The sequence below is a fragment of the Ursus maritimus genome, unplaced genomic scaffold, assembly GCF_017311325.1.
Source record: "Ursus maritimus isolate PB19 unplaced genomic scaffold, ASM1731132v1 scaffold_22, whole genome shotgun sequence".
In the NCBI taxonomy this organism is placed as follows: Eukaryota; Metazoa; Chordata; class Mammalia; order Carnivora; family Ursidae; genus Ursus; species Ursus maritimus.
This window is the reverse complement of record NW_024424675.1, coordinates 23,716,676-23,736,520: the sequence shown is the minus strand read 5'-3', so window position 1 is coordinate 23,736,520 and position 19,845 is coordinate 23,716,676. Positions and strand designations below refer to the sequence as shown.

General features: G+C 47.2%; 1 protein-coding gene and 1 non-coding gene across 3 annotated transcripts; one reads left to right on the top strand and one right to left on the bottom strand.

Annotated features, from left to right (window-relative positions):
• Positions 1 to 2,325: 2,325 nt before the first annotated feature.
• Positions 2,326 to 18,028, top strand: PXMP4 (peroxisomal membrane protein 4). Of its 2 annotated transcripts, XM_008703194.2 has the most exons (4): positions 2,326 to 2,627; positions 9,283 to 9,345; positions 11,542 to 11,740; positions 15,582 to 18,028. In XM_008703194.2, exons 1-4 carry the CDS (start codon positions 2,515 to 2,517, stop codon positions 15,843 to 15,845), a joined length of 639 nt encoding a protein of 212 aa, XP_008701416.1. In that variant the 5' UTR covers positions 2,326 to 2,514; the 3' UTR covers positions 15,846 to 18,028. The 2 variants fall into 2 exon arrangements, with proteins under 2 accessions (XP_008701416.1, XP_008701417.1); XM_008703195.2 differs by lacking the exon at positions 9,283 to 9,345.
• LOC121104656 lies at positions 12,014 to 12,120 on the bottom strand. The gene has a single exon (XR_005837006.1). It is a non-coding gene; the product is annotated as a U6 spliceosomal RNA (small nuclear RNA).
• Positions 18,029 to 19,845: the final 1,817 nt, after the last annotated feature.

The window sequence follows — 19,845 nt, the reverse complement described above, 5'->3', positions numbered from 1 at the left end:
CAGGTGCCCCAATTTTTATCTCTTCTTCAGGCCTTTGCAAATTCTGTTCTCTCTTACCAGATGCTGTTCTTCTAACCTCATTGGAACAATACAAGCTTGCTTTGTGCCTCCTCTAAAAAGCTTTCCCTGATCTGCCAGGATAGATCCCTCCCTCCCTTGCTATTCCCGTTTCTCACAGTACCTAGTACTACTGCTGTCATGTGATACTTTTCTTGGAAATTCCCCTTTCCTCCACCCCCTCAATAGGAGCTCTCTGAGCTGAGGAGGTACTTCATCCATTCTGGTTGGAAACTCAGAGCCTGACACAGAGTAACCTGGGAAATGCTTGTTAATTGACTACCTGACTGATAGAACAACTGAATGAGCTTTCAGGGATGTAGAACCCATTTCCAACAGGCTCCCCATCAAAGCTGACCCCTGCTCTGAACTTTCTGCTCCTCACCTCCAACTCTTCGTCCACCCAAATCTGTCAGTCCTAGGTCCTATTTCCTTAGGGCCATCTGCTTAGCACTGAACTGAATCAAAACACAGCTTAGAGGCTCCTGGTATAAGTAACATGGTAATTCTAGCCATGGAGCCAAGAGGGAGGAAGGAAAGTTTGGGAAAACCTTCAGTGTCCCCCGCCACAATAAGTGCTCCAGCCACCCCAGAAAAGTTAACTTCTCCATGGGGAGGGAAGAAATCATGAGCAGCTTAAACCAGATTCCCAGCTGCAAGGGAAAGGAAGTGAGGACACAGATAGCAATGCTGGGCCCTGACATCTTGTTCAGTGGCATTGGTAGGAGACAGCAAAATATGGTGGTTGCTATGGGCTGAATTGTGTCCCCCCAGAATTCATATGTTGACATTCTAACCCCTAGTACCTCAGAATGTGACTGTATTTGGATATTGGGCCTTTAAAAGAAGTATTTAAGATTAAACAAGGTTATATAAGCAGGCCCTAATCCAGTATGACTGGTGTCCTTATAAAAAGAGGAAATTTGGACACAGGTATGTACAGAGAAGACCATGTGAAGACACAAGGAGAAGACAGTCACCTATAAGCCTTTCAGTGTTTTTCAGAGGATATTTTTATATTTTATGTAACATTGCCACTATTTTCAGAGGAAGAATTACCTGAATAAACTGGTCCACTATTACTGAAAAGGAAGAAAGGAAGGAAGGAAGGAAGGGAAAAAGAGAAAGAAAGAAAGAAAGAAAGAAAGAAAGAAAGAAAGAAAGAAAGAAAGAAAGAAAGAAAGAAAGAAAAGGAGAAAGAAAGAAAGAAAATCTAGTTTCAGTGCTAAAATAAGCCAACTGTAATTCCTCCTTTACTGATCTCTGACCCCATCTTCTGACACTGACCCAGGCAATAATATCCCAGACAAAAACCACATGGCCCAAGTACTAGGGGATACCCTCACAAGCCACAGCCACCACTCAATGTGTAGCTGTTATCCAATGACAACTCCACATAGTGACACACATAAATTCCACCCACCAGTACTCTGGGAGATGTCAACCCCAAACTGTATTGCTTCAACAAGCATATGTTGGACACCCACCATGTGCTAAGTGCTGGGGTTACAGCAGAAAACAAGACAGACAAGGTTTCTGCGGTCATGGAATTTACAGCCTGGTAGGGGCAATAGATGATGGACATGTAGCAAACAAATAATTTCAGAGATTGAAAAGTTATATGAAGGAAATAAAAGAGAGAGCAGTGCTACTTTAGATGAGACATGTAGGAAGCCCTCTCTGAAGAGGTGGCATTTGATCTGAAACCTGAAGATTGAGAAGGAGCCCGCCATGGGGGTAATGCATACCAGTCAGGGAAATATTAGGGGCAAAGGAGCTGAGACTGGAGCCTTCTTGGCATGCTCAAGGACCGGCAAGGAGGCCAGTTTGGCTGAGTAAGGGGGCAGGTGACAGGATATGAGGTTAGAGAAGGAAGCAGGGGCCAAATTATAGTCTTTCTTGTGGACTGTGGGAAGGAATTTGGATTTGAAGAATAAATGGGAGCCCTTGAGAAGTCATATGATTTATGCCCTAAGAAGTTTGCTATGATCGCTGTTACCGAATCAGAACAATCTTGTGTAAAGATGAGGCCTGGCTCCTCCCAGTGTCGCCCTCCCAATTCTAGGGAGGACGGCTCCTCTTTCAAGAAACTTCCTTCCAAGCTCTCAGGTGACATACAGCCTCCCAGCACGGAGGAATGAGGCTATTAGGTTGGACCAACCCAGAAGTGTGATTCTGACCTTCCTTAGAGCTAGGCGGGCGGAGCCTGTTGTGATTGGTTACAATCTCTCCCACTCTTCCAATCAGACCGCTAGTCCGGAGAGTGCGTGCCTCTCGTTCCCCGTGTGAGACGGGTGAGCCATTTGATCCGCTCTTGCCGTGAGAGTGACAGCAGACGCAGCCTGTGAGCGCAGAGACGCGGCTTCCCTGTCCAGTGCCGCCAGCTGTGCCGCCGGAACCCGGGGCTCTCGGTGCTGGTGCTGCTGCTTGCCCCTCGCCCCGCGCGCCTTTTGCGCTATGGCGGTCGCGCCGCAGCTACGAGCTCTGCTCCATGCGGTCAACGCACTGTTGCGCAAGCGCCGCTACCACGCTGCGTTGGCCATGCTTAAAGGCTTCCGGAACGGGGCAGTGTGAGTGGGGCCGTCGGGCTGGGCGGGGGCTGAGGGGCTGAGGGGTGGGTCCGGCCGAGGTCGGAGGAGCGGACTCTGGGCCCGTCGCCACTCTGTGTGCCCTTGAGCAGCACTAGTGTGTCTCTAGGTCTCGGTGTCCACCAGCTGCACAGTGGGCGCTGGGGATTTTGGGTTCCGTGCGCCTTCTGAGCTGGGGCTCCCGTTAAGCTGTTTCTGGGTCCTCCGTGCTTTGCAACCTGGAACACTGGCCTTGACCACCTCCCACTCCAGCCCCTGTATCCCCTCGTTTGGGCTGACCCCCCCACCCCATCCCCCTGCTTTGTGACCTTGGGTCTGTCTGGCTTTAACGGTCCCATTTGCACAATGAGAAGTGGCCACTGGCATCTAGCCCGCCTGCGGCGGCTTCTGTCTATGCTCCCACCGTTAAGCTGCCTGTGGGCTCACATCCCACTTCTCACTCCTCATCTGTATGACTCTAGCTCTAAGTCCCCATCCCGCCCAGGGGACTCCTGGGGCATAAGCCTGAGGAATGACCGACTGTGAAAGAAGCTGCAGATATTTGCTGGGCAGATTGATTGCACCCTGGCCATCAGATGTGCTGGAAAAGAGGTCTTGGGGTCATTTCACCTGGCTGGTAACTGCAGGGGAGCTCCCCCTCCTTTAAAACTCATGCATAACAGCAATCTTTTGCTGAGCGCCTACTGTGCCAGTACTGGGGATGCAACAGAGAACAAACCCAACAAAGACCTTCCCTCTTGGAGTTGACTTGCTTGTGGCAGCATGGCATGGTGGTGAGAATGCCTCTGGACTGCCTCTGTTCGAACCTTGGTGCCACCTACCTGTGTAATCTTTTTTTTTTTAAGATTTTATTTGTGTATTTGACAGAAAGCGCACAAGCGGGGAGAGGCAGAGGGAGAGAGGGAAGCAGGCTCCCGCTGAGCAGGGAGACCAATGTAGGGCTCGATTCCAAGACTGGAGATCATGACCTGAGCCAAAGGCAGATGTTTAACCAACTGAGCCACCCAGGCACCCCTACCTGTGTGATCATGAGCAAGTCAGTTAGCCTCTCTAACCTTCAATTTCTATAAAATGGGGATGATAATAATACTTACATCATGCTGGGGTGTCTGGGTGGCTCATTCAGTTAAGTTTCTGCCTTCGGCTCAGGTTGTGATCTCAGGGTCCTGGGATCGAGTCCCACGTTGGGCTCCCTGCTCAGCGGGGAGCCTGCTTCTCCCTCTCCCTCTGCCTGCTGCTCCCCCTGCTTGTGCTCTCTATCAAATAAATAAATAAAATCTTTTTAAAAAATACATCGTACTGTCAGAGGATTGAATCAATATATGTGAAATGCTTAGCACAATGCATGGTACATGTATAACTGTTGGCTGGTGTTACTGTTATATTCACATGGAAGTCCGCCTAAATCACTCCATCACCTTTTCAGGCTTCTGCTTAAGTGTCACCTCCTCAATAAGGTCATCCCTGAACTCCTCGTCTCCTCCCATACTTAATTTTTCTCCATAGTCCTTGTCACCATCTGACACTAAGTTCACCTCTGTATCCTGTTTTTATGCTTTGTCTTTCTCACTAGAAAGTGAGCTTCATGGGGACAGAAATGTTTATCTGCTTTGTTCCTTGGTGCATTCCTACTACATGGTACACAGCAAGCTCTCAAATATTTATTGAACAAATGAATAAGTGTGCAAGGTAGGAATTGTGACTGTCGCCATTTTCCAAATGAGAAGACTGGTTCAGAGAGGTAAACTCCTTACTCATGGTCATATCAGTTGGCCAGTGTCGGAGCCAGAATTCAAACCCAGGGATCCCTGACCCCAATGCCAGGCTCTTGGCGTCCATGTGAACCCAGAATCAGGTAGGACTTGTTCTTACTGGGCCTGAAGATTTGATCAGTTATGCCTTGCTGTGCCTAAGGTGGGATAACATCAGTGGCCCTTTGCCAAGGTATTCTTAGGACAAAGCAAGAGTGAAAATGAGTCATACAGTAGGTCCTGGTGCCAGTGGTCATTGGTCAATGCTAGCTTTGTACACCTGCTCCCAATCCAATTGTCCCTATGGTCTCAGGGACCTTCCCAGCCAGGGCAGTCACTTGCTAAGGTGAGGCTCTTTTCTGGCCCTGTTCCTTCATTTCAAAGCTGGGTGCCTTCATCTCTTCTAGCCTCAGTTTCATCCTCTATAAAATGGAAACAGTCTCACCCAAATGGAGTGCTCTAAGGCAGTGATCCCATTACTGTTCAGTGCTAAGACACCATGACCATTTGTAAGGACCTAGAGTCTAAGGTCCTAATGAGATCAATCTTTAAAGTACCATGGCAGTGCCAGGAATGCTTTACAGAGGAGGTGATTGTGATGTTTTGAAGGGCAAGTTGTAATTTGCCAGGGGTAGAAAGGCAACCCAAGCAGGGGGAATGTTTGAACAAAGGCCTGGAGGTGGAAAAGAATATGCTATTTATGGAGAGAGGCCATTCATTCAGGGAGGCGGACTTGGACGACTAAGACATACGAGCTTTGTAAAATTGAACTCACTGACTTCCACTCCTAACTATGCATCTCTAAAAGTAAGAGCATTTTCCTATATGGCTAAATTATCATGATTACACTTACTAAATTAATAATAATCCTATAATGTTGACTACTATCCAGTTAATAGTCAAATTGTCCTAACTGTCCCCTAAATGTTCTCCCTAAATGTTAGTTTGCTGAGACTAGGCTCCTCCCAGACATCACATTGCACCTGTCATTATGTCCTTTAAGTCCTTTTAAACCCCAGGCATCCCTTTTTTCAGGACATAGAGTAATCTGGTGAATGGCAGTAACCAGCTCCCACCTGAGTTTGACAGCTTTGGGAATGGGGTCTGGCAGATGTAGGGAGCTGGGGGCACTATTCCACTTGTGTCTGGGGTATAAGGAAGGGCTCTTTTCATGCTGGAGAGCTGGAGGAGGCTGAGGGCCTCATTGTTCAGGGGAAAGAGACACAGGTGAGGCAGACAGCTTGCTGGGGTCAGGATGAGGGTCCTGCGCACTGCTAGGCAGGGGACAAGATAAGTAATTCAGCAACAAGAACACTGGCTTCAACTTGTTAACATTACAAATTTGATTTGTATTGTATTGAAGATTTTATTTATTTATTTGACAGAGAGAGCACAAGTAGGCAGAGCAGTAGACAGAGGGAGAGGGAGAAGCAGGCTCCCCACTGAGCAGAGAGGCTGACATGGGGTTTGATCCCAGGACCCCTGGGATCATGACCTGACCTGAAGGCAGACAACTAACCAACTGAGCCACCCAGGTGCCCCTTTAATTTGTATTTTAAAAATTAAGTAACATTAGGGGCCCCTGGCTGAGTCAGTCAGTAGAGCATGCGACTCTTGATCTCCAGGCTGGCTCACCCATATTGGGTGTAGAGATTACTTAAAAATAATATCTTAAGAAAAAATTTAGGTAACATTCAGGGGCACCTGGGTGGCTCAGTTGGTTGAGCGTCTGCATTTGGCTCAGGTTGTGATCCCAGGGTCCTGGGATCCAGCCCCGCATTGGGCTCCCTGCTCAGTGAGGAGCCTGCCTCCCTCTCTCCATCCGCCTCTCCCCCAGCTCATGTTCTCTCTCTCACTCTCTCTTGCTCTCACTCTCGCTCTCTCAAATAAATAATTTTTTTTTTTAAAGTTAGGTAAGATTCAGAAAAGGCACAAAAGTTAGATGCTATGGGACGCATGGCTGGCTCAGTCAGTGGAGCATGTGACTCTTGATCTCGGGGTTGTGAGTTCAAGCCCCACAATGGGCATTAAGCCTAATTTAAAAAAATAAAAGGTTAGATGCTTTGAAGTCCTGCCCACTCCATTCTTCTGTCACCGAGTCCCCCTCTCTGGAGGTAACGCCTGTGTCCAGTCTCATCTCTCCCTCTAGAAATATTGTCCGCATATCTAAGCAGATACGTATATTCTTCCCCACACCTTTTTTTTTTAAAAGATTTTATTTATTTGACAGAGAGAGACACAGCGAGAGGGGGAACACAAGCAGGGGGAGTGGGAGAGGGAGAAGCAGGCTTCCTGCTGAGCAGGGAACCCGATGCGGGGCTCGATCCCAGGACGCTGGGATCATGACCTGAGCTGAAGGCAGACACTTAACGACTGAGCCACCCAGGCGCCCCATCTTCCCCACACCTTTAAGACAAGTTTTATTTTGAAATAATTTTAAATTTATGGAAGAATTACCTCGTTTTACACAATTTTACATTTTACACATCTCGTTCTAGTATATCCCTCAGTGCACGAAGAGCTGCCTCAGTCTTTTACATCTGTGCAGCATTCTACTCAGTGGTGGGACCATTCTTTATTCACCCAAAAGCCCCCTGTGGATGGACATGGGTTTGCTTCCAGTCTTTTGCTGTTTCTAACAAGCCTGTGATGAACTGTGACAGATACTCGTATGACAACAATACGTAGCTCCTGGTATCGTGTCAAGGAGGCCATCAAAGATTTTTAGACCTTATAGCTTGGCAAGATCAGGACCTGGCACCTGGAGGACTTGGTGGGGCAAGAGGGAGTCCAATAAAGAACCAGAAAGGAAGAGACACTAATATTGGTTGAACTAGAACTTTTACATGTGCTATGTCCTTACCTGCCAGAAGCAACTCTGAAAGGGAGAATACTTTTTACTGATGGGAGAAGAGAGGCTCAGAGAGGTTAAGTGATTTATCCAAGTTCACACAGCAAAACATGGCAGGGCTTTGGCACCAAATATTACCTTTCTACTACCTACTTGAGTATGGTTAAAACAACGGGGGTGCCTGGCTGGCTCAGTCAGTGGAGCATGCAGCTTGATCTTGGGGTTCTGAGTTCGAGCTCCACATTGGGTGTGACTAGTTAAAAATAAAATCTTTAAAAAACAAACAAAAAATATTGAGGGTGAATATGTTCATGTTCACATAATCCCCAGTTGCTCAAATGAGGAGGTAAAAGGAGAGTCAGGAGAAGAGATTTGAGTCTTAAAAGAGGCATTTATGTAACATTTAAAATGTCTATTTTGGGACACCTGGCTGGCTCAGTTGGTACTGCATGGGGCTGTTGATCTCAGGGTCATGAGTTCAAGTCCCACCTTGGGCATAGAGCCTACTTTAAAAAAAAATGTTTATTTCAGTTGTTTTAATTTAATTTTTTAAAAAGGTTTATTTATTTATTTTACAGAGAGAGGAAGCGCACTGGGTAGGGAGGGGCAGAGGGAGAGGGACAGAGAGAATCTCAGGCAGACTCCCTGCTGAGTGCTCCAGTCATGGGCTCAATCTCACCACCCTGAGATCATGAACTGAGCCGAAATCAAGATTTGGACGTTCAACTGACTGAGCCACCCAGGCACCCCGCAATTATTTTAATTTTAAAAGCAATGCTTAACCATTACAGATCATTTTGGAAATATAGAAAAGTTAGAAAAAGGCAAAAATAAATTCCCATATTCCTCCGGCTCAGGGAACATTGCTAATAACTTTGTGGCATATTTTCTTCCAATCTTTTTTTTTTTTAATCCATTTTTACAACACTGGGGTCCTCCTGTGTATCATAGTTGTAAAGAAGTACATTTTGAACAGGTAGAAGGAAGTACGATGTTACTCAGCAACAGTTTTAGGGAATTTGTTAACTTTAGGGAATTTGTTAACTTTACGATAGACTAAGCTAAAAGTAGAAACTTCCAGAAGCCACCTCCCCTCACAGATAATTGAGGGCTGTTGTAGAATCAGTCAGCAATCATGTACAGAGCACATTGCTCTATGTCAAGTACCATGCAAGGTACTGGGGACTCTGCACAGGTCAAATCAAACAGTCCCTCACAACGCCCATGGTCTAGTGGAGGAAAGAGATAATTAGAATAGAATAAGTAATTATGAGTAATCGAGTCATTAACCCAGGACTGTAAAATGCTGCAGTGAAGCTTGGAGCTCCATGGCCATGAAAACATTGCCCTGACCTCGTCTGGTGGGTAAGAAGCCTCCACAGAGGTGGCAGCTGAGACTGAGGGGCTGAGGAGTCGGTGGCCGCATGAGGAGTAAGGAAGAGCAGTCTGGGCAGAGGGAACAGCCTGCCCAGAGGCAGGGGAGCAGCTCCTGGGTCAGAGAAACTCCAGAAAGGCCATGGGGCTGGAGCAGGAGAAGAGGGGCGAGAGAGGAAGGAGAAGGAAGCATGGGCCAAATCCTGCAGCACTTTCAAGGCTGTGGGAGGAGCCTGGGTTTTATTCTGTGAAGACTGGAAAGGTGGTGGTGGTTTTTAAGTTGGGACGTGATAGAAATTTTAATAGGGTGGGTGGGACCGAGGGAGCAACTCCACACTGCCACTGGGTGGGGACGGTGGAGGCCTTTGACACACATTGTCCCCTTTCACTGAAATTATAACCAGCCTTCTAGCCTGATGACCCCTTTTGCTGTTAGGCAAACTGAGGCTCAGAGAAGTTAAGTAGCAAGCCTGAGGCCCCACTACAAAGAAGGTGTCAGAGCTGGGATTTGAACCCGGATCTAACTTGAAAGCCAGCATTATCTCCCCTTCCTGGGTGACATTAGGATTAGTGCTGGAGTGGGGGAACAAGGCGTCAGAGAGCCCAGAAAGAAACTGTGAGGCAGTGATGCAGTTGTAACGGTTTCCTTTCATTTCTACAGCTACGGAGCCAAAATCCGGGCCCCGCATGCGCTGGTCATGACCTTTCTCTTCCGGAGTGGCAGGTACCCACCCTCTCTGCACACCCCTGAGACTGGGGGATAGTATGGTCAGCCCTCAGTGCCAGGACACTTGCAAGAGCTTCCTATCTAGGTCTAGCCGGCCCCCCTGCCACCACCATCTCCTCAAGTATGACTCTGATCCCATTATTCCTGCTTAAAAACTCCCCGGGCTCCCACTGTCCTCCAGAGAAGCCCAGCTTCCTTCGTTAAAAGGCCCTCTGTAACTAGTGCTGTTGAGCATTGGGTGATGTATGGGGTTGTTGACTCACCGTATTGTACACCTGAAATTAATATAACAGCGTCTCTTCACTATAGTGGAATTAAAATTAAAACTTAAAGAAAACAAACAAACCCCAAAGGCCCTCTGCTGCCTGGCCTCAGCTGCAACCCCACATCCCTCCCTTAGGTCCACCGCAGAGTGGCCTGGGTGCACAGGACTCCCTGCCATGCCATGTGTGGTTCCGCGGCCCCACCTTTGCTTAGGCAGTTACCCCCACCAGGCGCACCTTTCCTCTTCCACCCCACCTTTATTTCCTTCTTGGCAACCCATACCAGTTATGGAAGGATCACTTCCTTGGGAAAACTGTCCGTGACCTCCTTCACTCGCTCAAACTTCTTGGTCTTCCTCCCTCCCCCGGAGCTTTCCCCTCACGGCACTTCTCAGAAACCACTCTGTGGCCTGGTTTTCAATGCAGGTAGCCTCACCTGGTGCTTATAAGAAGCATACATGGAGAGCCTATTAGCCAAATCCAGCTTGTAAGATTTTTTCTTTTTGTATTTTTATTTAGGATTTCTCTTTTTCAAAAATTTTATTTATTTGAGAGAGAGTGTGTGAGCATGAGCTGGGGGAGGGGCATAGGGAGAGGGAGAAGCAGACTCCCCACTGAGCACGGAGCCCAACATAGGGCTGGATCCCAGGAACCCGATCATGACCTGAGCCAGAGGCAATTGCTTAACGTACTGAGCCACCTAGCTGCCCTCTAGAAACATTTTGAAGGCAAGATAAGCACCAACACAACTGGGAAATTCAGCTTTCTTGCATTAGAACTGGCAACACTAGAGGCGCCGGGCTGACTTGGTCAGTAAAGCATGTGACTCTTGATCTTGGGGTCATGAGTTTGAGCCCCATGTTGGACATAGCATTTACAAAAAAAAAAAAAAAAGATTAAAATTAAAAAAAAAAAAACAGCCTGGCAACACTGGCCTCATGTTCCTCTGAGGCAAGAACCAGCTGACTTCTGGCTGTCCCCACTCACCTGGCAGATTTCCACAGGTGCCAGTAAACCCACTTAAGGCCCTCATCTAGCCCTGAGAGCACTTGGTTGCACGATCCTTGAATTGACCTCCCAGAGTACACGCTGCCCTTCTCCCTGTGTTCTCTCACTGCCCCCTAGTGACTTAATTTTAAAGGATAAATAGAATCCTTGCCCAACTTAAATGTGCACCTTTCTCAGGATAAAGACTAAACTGCATGTCTCCACCTGTCCTCACATTCTTTCCCCCCACATTCTCTGCTCAGGCCTTTATGGTTTCTCTCTGTTCCTTTACTCCCCACTCTCTGTCCCTCCTCTGAACCTTTGCACGTGTTGATCCCTCTGTCTGGGGTGCAACCCCTCTCCCCTCTCCACCTCATCGACTCCTCATCCTTCGGATCCCAGGATCATCTCTGGTCAAGGTCGAAGCTTGCCACTTGCTTTGTGATTATTTGTTTCTCTCTCCCATTAGGTCATATACCTTATGAGGGCAGCAAGCATTTTTCCTCAGAACCTATCCCCAGTTCCAGTACGAAGTAGGCTCTATCGTACTCCCTCATTCGTGTCTTCACATGCTCATGCCAAAAGTCATTTTTTGAGTGCCTACTATGTGCCAGGCCCTATTCTGGGCCCTGGGGATCAACAAGCCAGGTGTAGACACTACCCTCTGGTAGCTTCCACTGGGATGGGGTGGGAGTGGGAAGAGATTAAGCCTATTAACATCAGCTGGTGGAAGCGCTGTGCAGCAAAAGGGGACAGGATGGTCAGACAAGGCCTCTCTGAGGAGGTGACATGGAGTCCAGTGGGAGAGCAGCCCTGAGGACCTGGAAGCTAGAGGCCTGGGGCTGAATGAGCCTCCCTGCTGGCTCAGGTTTGCATGCCCAGTGGGTGAATGCCCTGGAAGCGGTTGGGCCGGCACTCATGGCAGCTCCCTGTGTTTCTTCAGCCTCCAGGAGAAGCTGCGGGCCATCCTGCAGGCCACGTACACCCACTCCCGGAACCTGGCCTGCTTTGTGTTCACCTATAAGGGGCTCTGTGCCCTGCAGGCCCACGTGCAGGGCGAGACCTACCAGGTGCACTCGTTCCTGGCTGCCTTCGTCGGGGGCTTGCTGCTGTTTGGAGGTAACAATAACATCAACAGCCAGGTAAAGACCCTTCCCCGGGATAGGGCTCAGGGCTTAGAGGCCAGGGCAGGGAGGGACATGGTCCAGGTATAGAATTTGAGGTGGAGGTCAAAGAAGATGAGCTCTTTGCTCCCTTCCACATCTGAGGGTCTGTGATCCACCAGTCCCTGTGTGATCTTGGGAAGGTCACTTTCCCTCCATTTCCCAATCTGTAAATCGAGCAGCTTGCTGAAATTCCATGTTTCCCCAAGTCCATGTGCATGGTGTTCTCTGGAGCAAAGATTTTTTTTTTTTTTTAATATGGAATGCTTCATGGATTTGCATGTCATCCTTGTGCAGGAGCCATACTAATCTTCTATGTATTGTTCCAATTTTAGTCTTTGTGCTGCTGAGGCAAGCACTGGAGCAAAGATTTAAAAAGAAAAAGAAAAAAAAAACACTGTGCAGTGAAATGAGAAAAAAATGACTCTGTGGACCCCTGGCTGTTTCGGTCAGTAGAGCATGTGACTCTTGATCTCAGAGTCTTGAGTTCGAGCCCCACGTTGGGCATAAAGCTTACTAAAAAAAAAAAAAAAAGACTCTGGAATACCATTTTCATAAAACAAAACTTATTACACTCAAAGAATGCTCTTTTATTCTGTATCTTCCCCTCTTTAAAATCCCATTTTTTTGTGAAATGAAATGCTAGTTGTTGTTTTAAAGTCCTTCCTGGGCAACATGAAAAGTTGGCAGCCCCTCCCTTTGCCTCCCTCAAATTTATTAAATACTTCCAAATTATAAAAATCACATTTTATTTTCACATTTTAAAAAATGCAGACTAAGCACCCCCTGTGTGTCTGGCAAACTTCTAGGTGCTGGGAGTGCATCACAATAAAATTAGAAAATAAATTGTAAAGAAAGCTCCCATCCCCCTCCAATTGTCAAGCCACTGTCCAGGAACACTTTAACTGTGTCTTTTTTTTTTTTTTAAGCCTTTTTAAAAAAATTTTATTTATTTGAGAGAGAGAGAGAGCGCGTGAACAGGGGCAGAGGGAGAGAGAAAAGCAGACTCCCTGCTGAGCAAGAAGCCTGATATGGGGCTTGATCCCAGGACCCTGGGATCATGACCTGAGCCACCCAGGTGTCCCCACTTTAACTGTGTCTTGTGTGGCCCTTCAGAAATTGTCTGTGCTTGTATCTGTACATACTGGGAGTCTTCCACCAGTGAGATCACACCACACTTTTTCTTCACAGAATGATGTATTTGGGAGACCTTTCTTGTCAGTCCATCATTCTTTTTAACATCAGCGATCTCTCAGTTGGGTCATGGACCAGCCTTGATTTCCCCAGTCTCCTCTGGATGGACACTTAGAGGGGCTCTAGCCTTTTGCCAGGATACACACACTAGTCTACATCCTTGTTTGGACATCTTCTTACACGTGTCAGTCCATCTGAAATTTCCTTACCGTGAAACTGTGGAATCTACAGATATGAGCATTTTAAATTTTGATAAAGTTTCCATAGCTTTTTTTTGTTTGTTTGTTAGAAATGTCACTGGTCTATGAACTTCCAAGGACTAGGAATCCTGGTCATACCATCTCCTTCCCCCTCTCTTCCTTTCCCTGGCCCCTGGCAACAACTATTCTGACCTCCATTTCTAAAATTTTGTCATTTCAAAAATGTTAATGTAAGTAGAGTCATTGCAGTATGTAACCTTTGGGGATTGGCTTTTTGCACGCAGCATAATTCCCTGGAGATTCGTCCAAGTTGTGTGTGTATCGATAGTTCATTCCAGGGCGTGGATGCCCCACACTTCGTTTAAACATTCACCCATTGAAGGACATCTGGGTTGTTTCCAGCTCTTGGCTATTAGAAATACAGCTAAGGGGCACCCGGTGGCTCAGTCGTTAATCGTCTGCCTTTGGCTCAGGGCGTGATCCCAGCGTTCTGGGGTCGAGCCCCGCATCAGGCTCCTCTGCTGGGAGCCTGCTTCTTCCTCTCCCACTCCCCCTGCTTGTGTTCCCTCTCTCACTGGCTCTCTCTCTCTCTGTCAAATAAACAAATAAAATCTTTAAAAAAAAAAAAAAAGAAAGAAAGAAATACAGCTAAGAATATTCTTGTACAAGTTTTTGGGTGACCATAGGTTTTCATTACTTTGGAATAAATGCCCAATTGCTGGGTCATACGATACATGCATGTTTAAATTTTTTTTAAAGATTTTTATTTTTAAGTAATCTCTATAGCCAATGTGAGGCCCAAACTCAGAACCCTGAGATCAAGAGTCTTCACGCTCCAACTACTGAGCCAGCCAGGTGCCCTGTGCGTGTTCATTATTTTTTTTAAGATTTTATTTATTTATTCATTTGAGAGAGAGAAAGAGCTCAAAGCGCAAGTGGGGAGAGGGGCAGAGGGGGAGGGAGAGGAAGAGGGAGAGAATCTCAGCAGACTCCATGCTGAGCATGGAGACCCATGCGCAGGGCTCGATCTCAAGACCCTGAGATCATGACCTGAGCCAAAACCAAGAGTTGGATGCTTAACCGACCGAGCCAGCCAGGCACCCACATGCATGTTTAATTTTTAAAGAAACTGCTAATCCGGGGTGCCTGGGTGGCTCAGTTGGTTAAGCTTCTGCCTTCAGCTTGAGTCATGATCCCAGGGTCCTGGGATCGAGTCTGACAGCGGTCTCCCTGCTCAGCGGGGAGCCTGCTTCTCCCTCTGCTGCTCCTGCTTGTGCGCTCTGACAAGTAAATAAAATTAAAAAAAAGAAAGAAAGAAAGAAAGAAACTGCCAATCTATTTTCCAGAGTGACTGTACTATTTTACGTTCCCATAAGGAATATACAAACGATCCATTTTCTCCACATCCTAGCCAGCATTTGGTTTCTCACATTTTTAATTTTAGCCATTTTGATAGGTGTACTACGTAGTGCTTCTCATTGTGGTTTTAATTTGCATTTCCCTAATGGCTAATGATGTTGAACATCTTTACCTGTGCTTATTTTCCATCTGCAGAACCAGTTCAGTGAAACATCTGTTCACATCTTTTGCTTATTTTCTAATTGGATTGTTTCTTTTTTTACCATTGAGTTTTGAGAGTTTTTTAAAAAATATATTCCAGAGACAAGTTTTTGTCAGATATGTGCTTGTAAATACTTTCTCCCATCTGTAGCTTTTCTTCTCAGCCTCTTCGTATGGGCTTTCACAAGCAAACCATTTTAAATTTTGATGAGATCCAATCTACCAATTTTTTATTTTTGTGCGGGTTGTTGTTTTTGGTGTCAAGTTACCTTTCAATTTTGAACCATGTAAACGTAGTCATTTTCTAAAAATTGTAATGAAGAAGAATGATAAATTACAGCAAAGGATAGCGACATTAAACACCTACTACGGGGCCGCCCGGGTGGCTCAGTCATTTGAGCGTCTGACTCTTGATTTCAGCTCAGGTCATGATCTCAGGGTCTTGAGATTGAGCCCCGTGTCACGCTCTGCACTGAGCGTGGAGCCTGCTTAAGATTCTCTCTCTCCTTCTCCCTCTGCCTCTCTACCCCTCTTCTCTCTCTCTCAAATAAATAAATAAATAAAATCTTTAAAATACCTACTACGCACCCCTTCAAATCATCTTGCACACTAGCTTTGAAAAGCACTGATCCAGGCGCTCCTGGCTGGCTCAGTTGGAAGAGCACAAGACTCTTAAACTCGGGGCCATAGTTTCAAGCCCCCATGGGGTGTAAAGATTACTAAAATAAATAAATAAACTTAAAAGAAAGAAAGACAGACAGACAAACCCTGATCCCATGTGCAGTAGGTGCCCCAGGACATGGGGGTGGGCCGAAGGTTCCCAGCAGCTGTGCCCTCCCGTAACCCCTGTCCTTCCCTCCCTGCAGATCAGCATGTACCTGCTCTCACGCGTCCTGTTTGCCCTGTGCCGCCTGGGCGTGGAGGAGGGCTACATTCCCAAGCCCAGGTGGGACCCATTCCCTTTGTTCACCGGGCTGGTGTGGGGGCTGGTGCTGTGGCTCTTTGAGTACCACCGGCCCACTCTGCAGCCATCCCTGCAGTCCTCCATGACCTATCTGTACCAGGACAGCAACGTCTGGCATGACATCTCAGACTTCCTCCTCTACAACAAGAGCCTCCCCTCAAAGTAACGTGGCCCCAAGGTGCTGATGGCAGCTTCCACAGCCGAGATCGGCTCCATCGGTGAATCCCCCCAAAGGATCCTGCCTTCTCAAGATCATGGTTCTCAGACTCCAACTTTTATTGTCACAGGGTTCCATTTGCGGAAGCCAAAGCACAGATTTCCAAGTCCCGTCAGGTCCTCTCCAATGGTGGAACGAGGGGGAATCAGGCTGCGGAGCCTTGCACACGATTCCAGTGGGGCTGCTGGCTACCGTGAAGCCAGGGAAAGCCACCCTCTCTGGGTGTCAGGGGTGAGCGAGCTCAGAGGAGGGCCCTGAAGTCTCTTTCTGGTGGATTATGGTCTTTGAGCCTTCTGTGTAACAGGACTTCTTGCTGGGGGGCAGTGGGTTGCAAATATGTTAGAAATAAATTCCTGGGCTCAGGTGTTGCTCTAGTGGAGAAGCTCTAGAATTCCACTGTCCAATGGAAGCACAATGTGATCCGTATATGTAATTGAAATTTGTCTTAGTAGCCACATGAAAAAAAGGAGAAGCAGATGAGATTAATCTTAATTATATATTTTAACCCAGTATTTCTAAAATATTATCACTTTAACATATAAAAAAATAATATAAAATTAATAGATATTTTATATTCTTTGTTCTTGTACTAGGTCATCAGAATCAGGTATATGGTATATACTTACAGCGTGTCTCGATGGGGACCCGCCATACTTCAAGTGCTCAGTAGCCACATGTGGCTTGTGGCTACCATACTGGGTAACACAGATAGGGAACACTTCTATCCTTGCAGAAAATTCTAGTGGACAGTGCAGTTACAGAGCTAGGGGACATGGGTTTGAGTCCCCACTCCACCACTGTGTAACCTTGGGGAAGCTTCTTCACCTCTTGGAGCCTCAGTTTCTTATAAAATGAGGATAATCATAATGCACACCCAGGGTCCACATTGGACTTGTGTAACGACAAGGGCTACTGTTACCACTAATTACTTCCATTTAGTGAGCTCCTACGTCCTTCTGGGTGCTTTGCACATACTATTTTTAACCCATACAATGACCTTGCAGGTGTGTACTTTGATCCTCATTTCATAGATGTGGACACTGAGGATCAGAGGGGGGAAGTCACTTGCCCAAGATTATACAACCAGTATGATAGCCAAATCAGGGTTTGAACTCAGAGCTGCCTGAGTGCAATACCCCCTTTTTTTTAGTGCCTTATGTTACATTTAGAAACCTAAGCTATGCTATGCAAATGTTAACTAGTTCTAGGATGGGCTCCAGAATGGGTTGCAAACTCAAATGCCCAGGCGGGTCTGGCAAGGGTCATAAATGAAAATGTTGTGCACTCGGCAGTGATGACAACCTGGGGAACTGGAGACTCACGTGCCAGTCCGATTTTTAAAATCACTATGCTGGACAAACCAAACCAGGTCCCCAGGAAGATGTGGTCCATGCAGTAGGAATACTTCAGTCTCTTTTTAGAAATACTAGTAGAAATGTGCACAGGAGTCACTGGTGATGTCATTAAAATGCAGATTCTGACTCTGTGAGTTTGGGGCGGGGCCAGAGATTCTGCCTTGCCCATAGGCTTCAGGGTGCTGCCGCTGGTGCTGCTGGTTGACCCGCACTTTGAGTAACAAGGTCGTAGGGAATGATGCGCAGCCAACCATCATCTTGTGTTTCAGACGGAGGAAGCGAGTCACAGAGCTGTTAGGTAATCGTGGTGGGATTAGGCCTGATTCTAACAGCAGTGTTCTCAGCCATGATGTTGTACCGCATGCTTGGAGAAGGTGATCTTGGAGGTCCCTGAATTCACTGTGTGAAGGCTGAATGAGATCTCAAGGTTATGGGGAGGAAGGGGGTAGCCATCAGCAAGCAGATGTGGGGGGTGCTCCCCCGAGGCCCCTCTAACTGCCCTCTTCACTGTACACCAGCCAACTCTTCCAACTGCCACCCCTGTGTCTTTCTGCCTGAGGGCTCTTGCCACGGCACCTGCTCTGCCGCCCACAGTAGGTCTGGAGGATTAACACGTCCGATGACTCCGAGGCGTATGCTCCACACTGGTTCCCGGGGTTCCCTAGCAGGACCGAACTCCGGCTGCCCACAACGGTCACGCGCTTGATAACTCCTCCCCCAACCCTTCCCTGTCTCCATCCCTAACATGGGATCACTTCCCAAATAAACCACTTGAACTGAAATTCTTGTCTTGGGGTCTGCTATTGAGGAAACCCAAACTAAAATTCGCCTCTGGGGCAGCAAGCTGAGAGTCGGTGGAGGTTATGGACACAGACTCTGGAGGGAGAGTGCCGGGGCTCAGCCCTGTTTGCTCGGGCAAGTGACAACTATTCTGTACCTCTGTTTCTTCATCTAGAAGATAGGCATGCTAGTATCACTCACCTCACCGCATGGTGTGGAGGATTAAACAGTATGACGAGTATAAAGTAAGCACTCCATAAGTGTTTGCTGTTATCTCTAATATAGCATCCAAACGTAGGAGGAAGTGTGGTCCTAAGAACTGAGTACCCCCTGCTTTTAGCCTCTCCTGTGCCCCAGCTGAAGGTAGAGCCTTGGCTCTCTGCCTGCCCAGCATCCCCCCACTGCTGCGGGGGGCTGGCCGGCTACACCACCGACTGTCTCTGCTCTCTAAGAATAGGTCTCCCTCACAGATGGCATCTCTGCGGATCCTGCCAGAGCATCTGGCGCCTCCAACTGCTCACTCCAGGGAGCAAGGCTGTGTGGTCCTTGCTGAGGAGCAGAGCTCTGGCTTCCAGCAGACCTGGGAGGAGTCCCCACTTGGCTCCCTCCTAGCTGAGCTTCCATTTCCTAAGATCTGTAAAACGGGCATTGCCAAAGGACCCTTGGCACACAGTAGGCCCTCTGTAAATGCTAGTTCCTGAAATAGTACAATGGTTTACGTGTTTATTAAGCACCTGCCACATTCCTATGAAGTCTTCTGACATGCAAGACTGTAAAAAACAATTTTTCATCAATAGCCCATGCTCATAGTACAGAACTTACATGGTACGAAAGGTGTATCACAAGGAAAAGTCGGGCTCCCTCCTACACCTAAGCTCCACCCCCAAAACCCCTCTTTTGCCAGGGGCACTCACTGTTAGCACTTTCTAATACAGCCTCTCTGAGATAGTCTGTGCACAGTCACCTATCTTTGTCTTAGAAACTTTTCTTAGAAGATTTTATTTTATTTATTTTTCCTTAAGTCCCAACACGGGCTTGAACTCACAACCCTGAGATCAAGATCTGAGCTGCAATCAAGAGTTGGATGCTTAACTGACTGAGCCACCCAGGTGCCCTTAAATATTTGATTCTATTTTTTTTTAAGATTTTATTTATTTGACGGAGAGAGACAAGTGAGAGAGGGAATACAGGCAGAGGGAGTGGGAGAGGGAGAAGAAGGCTTCCCAGCTGAGCAGGGAGCCCGATGCGGGGCTTGATCCCAGGACCCTGGGATCATGCCCTGAGCCGAAGGCAGACACTTAATGACTGAGCCACCCAGGTGCCCCTGATTCTATTTTTTTTTAAGATTTATTTAATTATTTTAGAAAGAGCGCGAGCGGGGGAAGGCAGAAAGAGAGAGAGAATCTCAAGCATACTCCCTGCTGAGTATGGAGCTCGATCCCACGCCCCTGAAATCACGACCTTAGCCGAAATCAAGAGCTGGGTGCCTAACCAACTGTGCCACCCAGGGACCCCTAAAGATTTATTTATTTTATTTATTTACTTATTTTTTAAAGATTTTATTTTTAAGTAATCTCTACACCCCACGTGGGGCTCAAACTCTCAACCCCCAGATCAAGAGTCACATGCTCCACAGACTGAGTGGGCCAGGCACTCCTGTCTTCTGAGAAACTTTTACATCGCATTGTCATCTCCACAAGTCTTTGGCATTTTTTCCTTGCCCTCTGCATGTTTAGTTTCTCTTTGATCAATAATCTAATACGAAAGTGAGTCCTTTCTTTGAGCTGGTTCCTACCCCAACTCCACCCTCCAAC